The sequence below is a fragment of the Trachinotus anak genome, unplaced genomic scaffold (genome assembly GCF_046630095.1).
Source record: "Trachinotus anak isolate AG129_WGS33_773 ecotype Australia unplaced genomic scaffold, CSIRO_AGI_Tana_v1 ptg000015l, whole genome shotgun sequence".
In the NCBI taxonomy this organism is placed as follows: Eukaryota; Metazoa; Chordata; class Actinopteri; order Carangiformes; family Carangidae; genus Trachinotus; species Trachinotus anak.
Window position 1 is genome coordinate 17,190,001 of NW_027273866.1, and position 13,064 is coordinate 17,203,064.

Sequence of the window (13,064 nt, forward strand, 5' to 3'; positions counted from 1 at the left end):
CTGATCAACAGCAGCAGGAGTAGTATTACCTGTCTGTCCCTCCTCCAGGACTATGACCCCCCCAGTGAAGGACAGGTCAGAGGTCACAACCTCCTGCTGACCCTGCTGACCAAGATGGAGCAGGGGGTCACACACCGAGGAGAGAGACCACAACCAGAGGTACACAACACATGCACACACACACACACACACACACACACACATACACAGTTCAATTCAATTTTATTTGTATAGCGCCAAATCATAATATACATTATCTCAAGGCACTTTACAGGGTAAGGTCAAGACCTTACTTTGTTACAGAGAAAAACCCAACAGTTCCCACAACGAGCAAGCGCTTGGCGACAGGGGGGAGGAAAAACTCCCTTTTAACAGGAAGAAACCTCCAACAGAACCGGGCTCAGGGTGGGCGGCCGTCTGCCTCGACCGGTTGGGTTTAGGAGAAGAAATAAAGAGGGGGAGGGGGAGGAGAGGGGAGAGAAGAGAGAGAGAGAGAGAGAGAGACCAGGAACAGCTGTGTAGGTAATGGTGTTATCAATAATAATGATGACAGGTAACAGTGGTTAATAGTAAAGATGAGTAGTGGTGGATCTGGATCCTGCTGCTCCCGAGGCAGAGATACCTGCAGAATGAGGACAGAGAGAGGGAGAGAGAGGAGAAGCACAAACTACGGGAGAGAAAAGGAAACAAAGTTAATGGCATGAGGTCATCGAGAGAGAGAGGGGGAGAGAGACAGAAATAGGGAGAGAGCGCCCAGTGAATCATGGGAATCCCCCAGCAGTCTAGCTCTATAGCAGCATAACTAAGGGATGGGTCAGGACATACCGGGCCAGCCCTAACTATAAGCTTTACTAAACAAGACAGTTTTAAGCCTGATCTTAAAGGTAGAGAGGGTGTCACAGTGACCTCTGACCTCTGCTGTGTGTGTCGTTAGGGCTCCTGGGGGAGGGAGGACCAGGATCAGGAGGAGGAGGTGAGTGCAGGAGAGGTGCAAGATGATGGGACTACAAATCCCAGGAGTTGCAGCAAGAGTACAGCTGCCCGGCAGGATCAAACCTCTTCACCTGGACAGATCAGTCAGTGTGCAGGTACGACTCAGGGCCAGTCCCCTCTGCTGTGCCACAGCCTCTCCTCAGGTTTCAGCTGATGACATCATCACCATGTGTCTGTTTCCTCAGACGTGTCAGAGGTCAGCTTTGAAGCAACCAATCAGGGCTCAGTCACCATGAGCAACCTGATGATGGAGCCACACGGTACACTGACCTCTGACCTCCAGTCCGACCTGTCACTGTCTCCTCCCCCTCCACACCTGGAGAACACACACGCTGCAGAACAGGTGAGATACACGCACACACACACACATTAAGGAAAAAAAAACACCACTGCAGTAAATCAATATTAACACCCTCTATGATTGTGTGTGTGTGTGTGTGTGTGTGTGTGTGTGTAGGTTGTTCCCAGGCAGTCAGGTAAGAAACTCACAGTTTTACCGTCACACTTCTTGTGTGTAGTTGTTGTGTCCTGTAGTTGCTGTTGTTGCCATAGTTACCACTGCGGACAGTGAAAATCTACCACATGATGATTATTTTCTCAAACTTCAGTTTTTGAAGAGTCATTGTGTTCAAATGTAACTTCTTTCAGGGCCAATCAATCAATAATATCAATAATATTAAGACTATTATTAATTTAAGATTATAGTAATTATAGCATTAATATGATTAATAATATCAACAACATCAATAATATGAATAGTATTAATGATGTCTCTCCACCAGTTTAATCATTTAGATCCACATTTATTAAATTAACATTTAACCGAATAATTAATTATTATAAAATGATAATAATAATTCAAATAAATCCTAGTACAGTGAAGGTATTTCACACCAGACAGCTCTGTTCTACATTTTACCTTCTTTAGTTTATTATTGTTTCATTTCTTTGTGTTTTACTTGAGACTGAAGCTGAATTCATCTTTGATCTGAAGCTGTTTGAAACACACAACTTTATTTAAATCATACAGTCATTGAGCACAACACTCACTTCACTCTGAGTTGGTACTGAACAACACAAAGCAGCTGGAGCCTGAGTGCACAGCATCATGTGAGCAGCAGGGGGCGACGTGTCCCTGCTGACGACTGTCTCCCAGGCTGCTGGACTGGTTTAACTGGTCACACTCACTAAAACCAGATGATTATTCATGAAGTTCATCTATAGTTTATACATTTATGAAGAAAACCTAATTAGACAACTGAACATCAAACCACTTATCACACACAGTGACGACAAAACAACAAAACAATCAAAACAATGAAGAAAATAATCAAAACACACACTCACACACACACACACAGTTAAAGCACCATTATTGTGTGTGTGGCTCCACACTGACTCCACACATCTCCATACATGGTAATGTTTACACTGACTGAGTTGTTTTAGTGTATTGTTACACTGTGTGTGTGTGTGTGTGTGTGTCAGACTCAGTATGTTAAAATAATCTAATCACAACAGTAACAAGAGCAGTTATGTTCCAGTCAGAGGAGCTGGAGGGTCATAGTCATTTCAACTGGTCTGTGAACTGGTCTATGAACTGGTCTATGAACTGGTGAACTGGTCTGTGAACTGGTCTATGAACTGGTGAACTGGTCTGTGAACTGGTCTGTGAACTGGTGAACTGTTCAGGACCTTAGTTCACATATATTAGGATCAGATCTGAGGCAGATCATCATTATGTGACTTGTCAGGTTTCTACTTCCTGTTTCCTCTCCTGGTGATGAGGAGGCCGAGATTAACTGACCAGCTGTGTCCCAGTTCAGGGGCCACGTCCTTCAGAGGACCTGATCCACGAAGGTGTGGCCCCGTAGACCATGAAGTCTGAACCTAAATGAGACAGTCTGGTCTACGGAGGACTTCCTCTTTGTGTCACCAGCTGTTCCCGCTCTTACTGTTACATCACAGAGTGCAGCTCTGTTGTACCGTTACTGTTGAACTGAGCTGAAACACAAAACTGACAACAGCTGATCCTCGGACTCTGTCTGTGCTGGTTGATGACAAATTATTATTATTATATATATTATATGTTGACTATTTACTGGTGCAATGAATCCTGGGATATGTTGGACCATGAAGGATCCACCTATCCCAGGTAAAGAAGGACACACCGGAAGGAGCCTCTGAACTGGGACAGTCTGGTCTCTGCAGTAACACAGTCGGTCTTCAGACCAGATCCTGAACTGAGACCCAGACTGTCTCCTGTGGTGGGAGCAGACCTGACGGCTGGAGCTTCATGTAAACAGGAAGTAGCAGCATGAGTAGGATCAGAGTGTTTGGATGAGAGTCTCACACACACACACACACACACACATTCACACACATTCACACACATTCACACACACACACACACACACACACACACACACAGATCCTTTACTAAAACAACCCGGGGGGGGGGGGGCAGTCAGTCATACAGGGAGCTCACACAGTCACTGATGTGTTTCAGTGTTTACTTTACCTCTGAACACACACACACACACAGGCTCTGTGTTCTCAGCCTCGGGGCCCCCACACCTTCACGCCAGTGTGAACAAAATGATCACAATCATCATCAGACCAGGTCCTGCACCGGTCCATTTTTACAAACCTTGATACCACATCCATGCTTCAGACCCAGGCCCAGAGCCCCTGTACTGAAACACACAGTTGCTCACTGTAGAATCATCTAAACTATACTTGATGACAGCAGCTCTGAGGTCATTGGCGCCGTCGTTACGAGATTATCGACCTCCTTCACCTGTGAGTGGTCACAGTGTCTCGGCTCAGTGGTGACCACACAGTCACATCTGTCGTCAGAGCAACAAGTCCACATCTGTAGGTTTCACTGATTCTCAGAAGGTGTTTGAGTAGAGAGAATAAAGACAGTAAATACTGGACTCTTCCACTGTCCCATCCCCAAGGATCAGTGCTGGGACCCTCCTCTTCATAATAACCACCACCTCCTCGGGTCCAGTTCTCCTCTCACACCTTCTCACATCACCGATATGCAGACGACACCCAACTATACCTGTGGTTCCCTCCAGGGGACCTCAGTCTGTCCCTGTGGACATCAGTCTGTCTCCTCATGGATGAAGGAACTGAACTCTTCATCATATCAACATCATCATCTCCTCTTCATCTCTGACCCCAACCAAGGTCCAGAGAGACCTGGAGTCATGTTTGAGGACCAGCTCTCCTTCTCAGACCAGGTTGTCTCTGTCTCCAGGTCCTGACTCTTTGTTCTGTACAACATCAGAAACATCAGGTCTGACCTGACTCAGTCCTCCACCCAGATCCTGGTCCAGGTCCTGGTTCTCTCTCACCTCTTCTGACAGACTTCCCTTCACTCACAGTGAAACCCTGACAGATGGTCCAGAAGCAGCAGCCAGTCTGGCCTGGACCTCCACCAACTCCCCCTGACCTTGAACCAGACCCAGTCTCTGCTGCTGCCTTCAGAGAGACTCTGGGTCTGAGCTCAGTCCTTCAGCCTGATGCTCCTTCTCCTCCACTGAGCTCCTCTGATGAACGTGGTCTGTCATCACCATCCTGCACACAGACGGTCTCAGTCCAGACTGTTCTGGTCTGTGGTTCCTGATGGTGGAAGCAGCTCCTGAAGCCTCCTCTCCTCAGAGAGCTCCTCCTCTCCTCACTCCTCTAACCCCCCCACATGTCTGACCAGCTCTGACTCTGACTCTCAGGTCACTTCTTTACCTGCTCTCCTTCACTGATGAAACAGATGGAGAACTGAGTCCTGACACCGAGTCTCTACTGACCTGGACCTGGACCTGATCCACCTCATGAGTCTCTGAGGAGGAAACAGTGACTCAATGTCTGTTGTGACGGTTTCTCCAAGTTTTAATTTAACTGTGATTGATTTTTTATTTTTTAAAAGCAGATCACAGTGAAATACTCAGACAGACAGATAGATTGATAGATTGATAGATTGATGGATAGGAATGAGGACAGTGAACATTAGTGAATGAACTGTCTGTGTGGTTGTAATGGAAACGTGTTAGATGTTATCGTGGGCAACTCTGCTGGTGTTTACCAGTACGCCTCATGACCAATCAGAGAGCATGTTCATATACGTGTGTGTGTGTGTGTGAAGTTGAAGGTCTGTCAGCTTCATCCCTAACTCTTTAATTCGAACAAACTCAGTAACCGTGACAACCAGCTAATGGAGAGATGTGTTGTTAGTGTGTTGTCATGGAAACGCAGAGAGCGAGGAGAGAAACAGGAGAGATTTTTAATTGGAGACGGAGGATGGTGTTTTATGTCTCCCTACGTGGAGCAGGATCAGAAACTGGCTGAAGGTCCTGGTGGCGGATCAGGATCAGGAGCCTCGATCAGTGTCATTGTTGGATCCAGTCTCTGGATGAGGTCACGGTTCAGAGGAGGGAAAATGAATGTAAACCATTTTAAGATCAGATCATGAACTGAGCAGACCTCCAACACAGCTGTCAGCTCCAGGTCCTGGTCCTGGTCCTGGTCCTGGTCCTGGTTCTGTTTCTCTGAATCTCTCAGACTGATGTTTGACTCAGTGAGAGAAACTCAGCCTCAGAGTTAGACTGAGAGCTGCTGTAAATGCTGCTGCTACACACACACACACACACAGTGAGCTCAGTGTTTCACTGTTTTTACCAGAATCCTCCTGCAGCTGCTCACACTGCCTCCATTCACACACTCTGACTCTGTTTGTTGTTTCTGCACACACACACACACACACACACACACACACACACACACACACACACACACACACACACACACACACACACACTGAACTGAAACTTTCTCAGATTATTTCACCTTGTTAATGAACAGCAGCAATGATCCACAGAGCTGCAGTGTCACCACACAGACACACAGACACACACAACTACACACATTTACACTTCACACTGCAGCTTTGTCACTGCTCACAGGTTTGTGTAGTCGTTGTTGTTGTTGTTGTTGTTGTTGTTGTTGTTGTTGTTGTTAGGGCTTGTTCCTGTATTTCATTCACTATCACCTTCTGTCTCTGTTTCCATGGTAACGTACAGTTTACCTGGGAGAAGTAGAGGAGGGAGGATCCAGGAGGATGGATGTTCACCTGCCCGTCATCAGACCAGAGGAGGAGGTGATGGAGGAGGTGATGGAGGAGGTGATGGAGGAGGTGATGGAGGAGGTCAGTGCAGCAGCAGACACAGACTCCTCCACCAACAATGTTTTCTAGAGAAGAGATGTTCATCACGTCTCTCCTGTGCCCTCAGTTTATCACATAACCACATGTATGAACATGTATGAACATGTAACAACATGTAACCACATGTATGAACATGTAACAACATGTATGAACTGGTTTATAACAGACTATAATGTAAGTACTGTCGTACTTGGGCTAATGATTATTTCACTTCATTATTGATGAATCTACTGATGATTTCTTAATTAATCGTCTCCAATCACATGATGACGGGTGATTGATGAAGTGTGACTGATGAGGGGTGATTGATTAGAGGTGATTATGAGGGGTGATTGATGAAGTGTGACTGATGAGGGGTGATTGATGAGAGGTGATTGATGAGGGGTGATTGATGAGGGGTGATTGATGAAATGTGACTGATGGGGGTGATTGATGAAGTGTGACTGATGAGGGGTGATTGATTAGAGGTGATTATGAGGGGTGATTGATGAAGTGTGACTGATGAGAGGTGATTGATGAGGGGTGATTGATGAAGTGTGACTGATGAGGGGTAATTGATGAGAGGTGACTGATGAGGGGTGATTGATGAGGGGTGATTGATGAAGTGTGACTGATGGGGGTGATTGATGAAGTGTGACTGATGAGGGGTGATTGATTAGAGGTGATTATGAGGGGTGATTGATGAAGTGTGACTGATGAGAGGTGATTGATGAGGGGTGATTGATGAAGTGTGACTGATGAGGGGTAATTGATGAGAGGTGACTGATGAGGGGTGATTGATGAGGGGTGATTGATGAAGTGTGACTGATGGGGGTGATTGATGAAGTGTGACTGATGAGGGGTGATTGATTAGAGGTGATTATGAGGGGTGATTGATGAAGTGTGACTGATGAGAGGTGATTGATGAGGGGTGATTGATGAAGTGTGACTGATGGGGGTGATTGATGAAGTGTGACTGATGAGGGGTGATTGATTAGAGGTGATTATGAGGGGTGATTGATGAAGTGTGACTGATGAGAGGTGATTGATGAGGGGTGATTGATGAAGTGTGACTGATGAGGGGTAATTGATGAGAGGTGACTGATGAGGGGTGATTGATGAGGGGTGATTGATGAAGTGTGATTGATAGGGGTGATTGATGAGGGGTGACTGATGAGGGGTGACTGATGAGGGTGATTGATGAAGTGTGATTGATAGGGGTGATTGATGAGGGGTGACTGATGAGGGGTGACTGATGAGGGTGATTGATGAGGGGTGATTGATGAAGTGTGATTGATGAGGGGTGATTGATGAAGTGTGACTGATGAGGGGTGATTGATGAAGTGTGATTTATGAGGGGTGATTGATGAAACTCATGAAGCTGGAACCAAACTAGTGATTCATCAGGAGCCAGTGAAACCAGATCACAGTCTGTTATGAACCAGTTATTACATCTTTATCGACTGGTTATCAGGGTCGTTTAAAGAGTGAACTCTTTTCCAGTCGGTGTGTTACAGTGTAACTGGTCCCAATGAAACACTGACTGGTTCCTGCTGGTTCTTACCTGTTTTTATTCCTCCTCTGAAATGTGCAGGTGTTTCTCTACATTTTAAACACCTGATCACTGTGACCTCACCAAAGAGTTCAGCTGTGAATCTGTATGAGCCAATCGGCGATCAGTAACACTCATCAATATGTTCTGATTTTAAAATAAACAAATGTTTTAATAAACACTGTGGTCGTCAGCTGTGATGGAGTGTTACAGTCGAACTCACCTGGACTCCACAGGTTTCTCAGGTCGTCTCATCAGGAACATCCATTCACTTGGACTCAAGGACGAACTGAGTTTGGTGCTTAAAGGTCAAAGGTCACTGTGACCTCACAAAGCAGGTTTTTGGTCATAATTCACAAATTAATTTGATACAAATGTCCAACCGGATGAAATGATGACATTTTATATCCAAGAGGTCCAAGGTCAGCATCATTATGACATCATAATGTCCAGGTGGAACAATCAGGTGATTAATCAAGACATCCTGTGATGTCACTTCCTCTGATGTGAGTATAACATTAGCAGCTGTGTCACTGTGAGTCAGGAACGTTGTGAGTCCGTGATCTGTGTATGAGTCCCTGAGCAGCACCATGAGCAGCGAGTCTGGTTCCACTTTTTAGAACCAGAACCAGAACCTGTCTCAGGTCTTTGTCTGGTCCCTGTTCTGCTCACCTGGTCTGTTGGTGCAGCATGAATGACTGTGGGGTGTGTGTGTGTGTGTGTGTGTGTGTGTGTGTGTGTGTGTGTGTGTGTGTGTGTGTGTGTGTGTGTTTGATGCAGCGCCTGTAAGTCAAAACTGTGGGAACATTAATTGTCCCAACTGCACACACACAAACACACAAAGATAACAATGCAGAGTGAACTGATGTCAGCACACACACTGAAAACCTTTTTAGTGAGGCAACACACACACACACAGTGAGTGTGTAGATAAGAGGACGATAAGCAGGAAATGGGATTAGTGAAGCGGCAGGAGAGAGTGAGACTGACACTGACCATGACACACATGTTAACACACATTTAGACACAAAAACACACACACACACACACACACACACACTCACACACACACACACAGACTCCAGCAGGCTCTCATCACCAGAAGCTGCAGCGTTTAAATAAAAAGAGAGACGTGAACGTGTGTGTGTGTGTGTGTGTTGCCTCACTAAAAAGGTTTTCAGTGTGTGCGCTGACATCAGTATTGATCAGACTGATTGATCTGCTCTCTGTGTCTGTCTGATGATCAATATTCTCAGACGAAGGATTAAACTTTGTGCAGGTTTAATGAAGCTGCAGACGATCAGGCCTCAGGACACACACACACACACACACACATCATCTCATCAATAATGAAGTAGATATTTCTCAGTTGCAGTTGTTTGAAACGTGTTCACACAGATCAGATGTTGAATCATCACCAGATTATTCTGGAGCTCATCAATGTTAAACCAGGACTCAGTTAAACCAGGACTCAGTTAAACCAGTACTCAGTGTTGCAGTTTTACTGAGCAGGTTTGTAGATGAACATGAAGATAATGACGTTCAGTTACAGTATCTGTACAGTGAACCAGCTGCACACTCACACACACCTGCTCGATATGTACAGACCCTGATCCTGGTCTGGATCCTGTCCGGTCACATGGTGGACTCATGTCTCCTGTGGTTTCCTGTGCATTAAAGAGACAGAAATATCAGCAGGAACACACGAGGTCAAAGCTGCAGCTGATGGAAGCTCTTTGTTCAAAATAGATTCATTCATACTTTATGATCTCTATTGTCTCCTTTGTCCTCAGGTCTGAGTCCTCAGGTCTGAGTCCTCAGGTCTGAGTCTTTGTCCTCAGACCTGCTCCCAGATCAGCTTCAGTACATCAGAAACCAGGACCTGTAGTCTAAGGCCTGAGTCACTGGGTTATTTACTTGGCTCAGTCTTGGAGCTGTGATCTGTGATCAGCTGTGATCTCTCTTTAATTCTTCATTTTCTCAGAAAACCTGAAGATTCAGTTTAATGTGACAAGAAAACAAAAATCATCTGATCTCTCCTCGTCTGTCTTCCACGTCTCAGCCCACGTTATCTTACTTTGTCCTTTGAGCTCATCTCATCTTGTCGTCTCTCTCTCACCTCCTGTTTTTCATCTCTTCTTCTCTCGGCTCCTCCAAAATAAAACTCCATCTCATAGCTGGTGTCTCTGGAGGGTCGACCTTTAAAACAAAGCATCTCTATCAATTCTTCAGCAGCTGCTGTGAATCTTTGATGCAGCAGCTGATGGAGAAGACGAAGCTGCTGCTGAGGACGGACGAGTTGTTGCTGCAGGTTTACCTTGTCCTCTGACAGACTCATCATCTTCATCATGTTAGATTCAAAATGTTTCTACTGAACAAACTTCACAAAGACATGTGATGCTCCAGCCTCTGTCGCCAGGTCCTGACTCATGAACGACCTCTGTGCTGACTGTGCTCATCCACTGTTACTGTTTCTCCAGCAGCTGGGTCACAGCTGGATTCACTTCATGCTAATGCTAACACAACAGTTCCTGCTGCTGCTGCTTCACATTAAAACACTTCAACTGGCTTTTATTGTGAAGCAGTGTGTGTGTGTGCGTGCGTGCGTGCGTGCGTGCGTGCGTGCGTGCGTGCGTGCGTGCGTGTGTGTGTGTGGTTTCACATATGAATCCAGAAACACAGACGTCACCACTGAGCTCAATGGAAACATCAGTTATTATGTTATTAAGATGGAGAGTTTATCAAAGGGCACAGCTCACCGTGTGTGTGTGTGTGTGTGTGTGTGTGTGTGTTGGTTCAGTATACAGTGTGTGTGTCGTCATGGCAACAGTTCTTCATCTTACAAAACTTTCAGTGAGTTGAAGCTGAAGTTGATTCTTGGTGTTAGAAACAGTTCACGTTCAGGTCACATGACAACGACGACGACGATGATGATGATGATGATGATGCTGATGACGATGATGTCACATTAGAAACAAACTGACAAACTTTATTTTCTCTGTTTCTGTTCGACTCAAAGAGCAGCGGAGACGAGATGATGACCATGGACACTGACTGAAAGCTCCAAACATCAGACCTTCAGTTGTCAGTGTAGACTGTGATATGAATGGATTATTGTCACTGATGCATTCATGTGTTCATCAGTTAATAACATCATTGATTAATTGATGCTCCTCTGGTGACACAGTAACATGAATGAGAGTTAATGTTTTCAGTCTCAGACCTGCTGAGATGTTTCCTCCATCACCAGGTAACACCAACAATCACCTCTGTTGTCATGGCAACGCATCACCTCCTCCATCAGCAGCGGCAGGTCGACTCCCACCTCTGTCTGCCTTTAATATCTCATCCCTCATTAATTATGTCTCTGATCTGAAGCAGGAAACTTACCTGAGCTGAACAGGTCAGTGTGGATGATCAGATGATGATCAGATGATGATCAGATGATGAAAATCTCAGACCGTCCCTTTAAACTCTCAGATTCAACACAGGGCTGCACTTCAAACACAGGTTCAACACTTTTTGTTCCCGTGTTTCCTATTCAGAGTTTTTTTTGTTCTCAGCTCAGCGGCGTCTTTGATCCCATCGGCTCGTCTGATTGGTGGACAGGTGACAAGCTGATTAACTTTCTAACAGGACGTTTTGTTCTGAGCGGCAGCAGCAGAGAGTGGATTTGGGTTTGAAGGAGGATTTGTGAGTCTGTAGAGACTCATTAACAGCAGATTACAAACACAAACCTTTGTGATGAAATCAACAACCTTCAGTATTCAACATATTAAAGGAGAAGTTCGAACCTCAGGGTTCTGCTCTGATGAACAGCTGACGCCAGGGACTGGTCTGAGGACCACGCTCCTGTTCTGAGCTCAGAGAGAAGAACTGAAGATTATCAGTTAAAATATTGATGAGAACCTGAACAGTCCGATTCAGAGCTGCGGGGGGGCGGGGGTTGACAGGTCCTCACTTCTTCAGAGGCAGACTGAGGATTCAGATCTGGTTTTAGGGTTGGTCGCGTGTAGTTTGGGGGGTCGAAGCTGCTCGCCATATGGCCAAAAGTATGTGGACAGCCCTGTCTGCAGAGTTTAACACTTGTGATCCAGACACAGGAAGTCACAGATCAACACTTTCACATTAAAATAACATCAGATCAGCAGCAGGGGGCGCTCTGCTCAGCTGCCCCTCCCTCATTAACATACTCATGAACCTCAGAGTGTGACCTCATTAACTCTTAATACAGAGTCATTAAAGAGCTGTCAGACAGTTTAAAGTGCTCAGACTGAAATGACCCAGAAACCAAACAAAGACACGTTCATAACGAACAACACTGTTCACACAGCTGAGAACAATAAAGTTTAGTCAAACTGATGAGCTGACAATACAGAGCAGCTTTAGATCCGACTGACGGTAAATACGCTCGTTAACGTTTGGACAAAACAGCTTTGATTTTATTTGATTTGTTCAAAATTCATTTGTATATTTATCTTAAATATTTCAAATATTTCTCACTGAATCTTTAATCAAATTATTGATGTTAAAATAAGATGATTTACAAACTCAAGACTTAGAAAAGAAACATGAAGTTATGATGAAATATGTGAAATAAGCTTCATGGGTTTGGAGGCAGAAGCTTGTGTGTGTGTGTGTGTGTGTGTGTGTGTGTGTGTGTGTGTGTGTGTGTGTCTGTCTTTGTGTATATGTGTGTGTGTGTGTGTGTATATGTGTGTGTCTGTCCGTCTTTGTGTATATGTGTGTGTGTATATATGTATGTGTGTGTATATGTGTGTGTGTGTGTCTGTCCGTCTTTGTGTATATGTGTGTGTGTGTGTGTGTGTGTGTGTGTGTCTGAGGGGCGGAGCATCAAGTTCCCACACTCAGACAGGAAGGCGCGTGAAGCTTCCCTCCAAAATAAAACAGTCTCGAGGAGATAAAGTGATTAAAGCAGAAAGTTTTTTAACAGTGAAAGATGAAGGAGCAGGTGTATCTGATATTGTTACTGTGTCTGACATAAAATATTGATATAGATATAATTTTAATGTTCTTGTTTATGATCTTCATCATCATCATCTTCATGCTGCTCTGGCTCAGCGGTCTGTGCTGCAGCTGAAGGGACCTGGACTTCTCTTCCAGTCGCCCTCAGCTTCAGCACTTAATGGCTACGATGAACCTGGATGACCGAGAATCTTCACGGAGAAGTAGAACGGTGTCCTCCGGTGGTCCTCCGCTTCGGGGGGGGGGCATCACACCTGGAGGAATCAGTGTGTGTATCACACCTCACTCACAAAAGGAACACGATATTTTATTTTGAAGGTCACAACA

At 45.2% G+C, this 13,064-nt stretch overlaps 1 protein-coding gene across 8 annotated transcripts in view; it reads left to right on the forward strand.

Annotated features, from left to right (window-relative positions):
- The window catches only part of kiaa0586 (KIAA0586 ortholog), a 37,430-nt gene extending 29,479 nt beyond the window's left edge, over positions 1–7,951 (forward strand). For 4 of the 8 annotated variants that reach the window (XM_071498579.1, XM_071498581.1, XM_071498580.1 and 1 more), the window contains exons 25-29: positions 49–159; positions 935–1,088; positions 1,179–1,336; positions 1,451–1,469; positions 6,078–7,951. In XM_071498579.1, coding sequence (XP_071354680.1) covers positions 49–159; positions 935–1,088; positions 1,179–1,336; positions 1,451–1,469; positions 6,078–6,250 — 615 coding nt within the window. In that variant the 3' untranslated portion in view covers positions 6,251–7,951. The remainder of the gene's footprint in view (positions 1–48; positions 160–934; positions 1,089–1,178; positions 1,337–1,450; positions 1,470–6,077) is intronic. The other 4 variants (XR_011693689.1, XR_011693691.1, XR_011693688.1 and 1 more) reach the window with 4 other exon arrangements.
- The last annotated feature ends 5,113 nt before the right edge of the window (positions 7,952–13,064 follow it).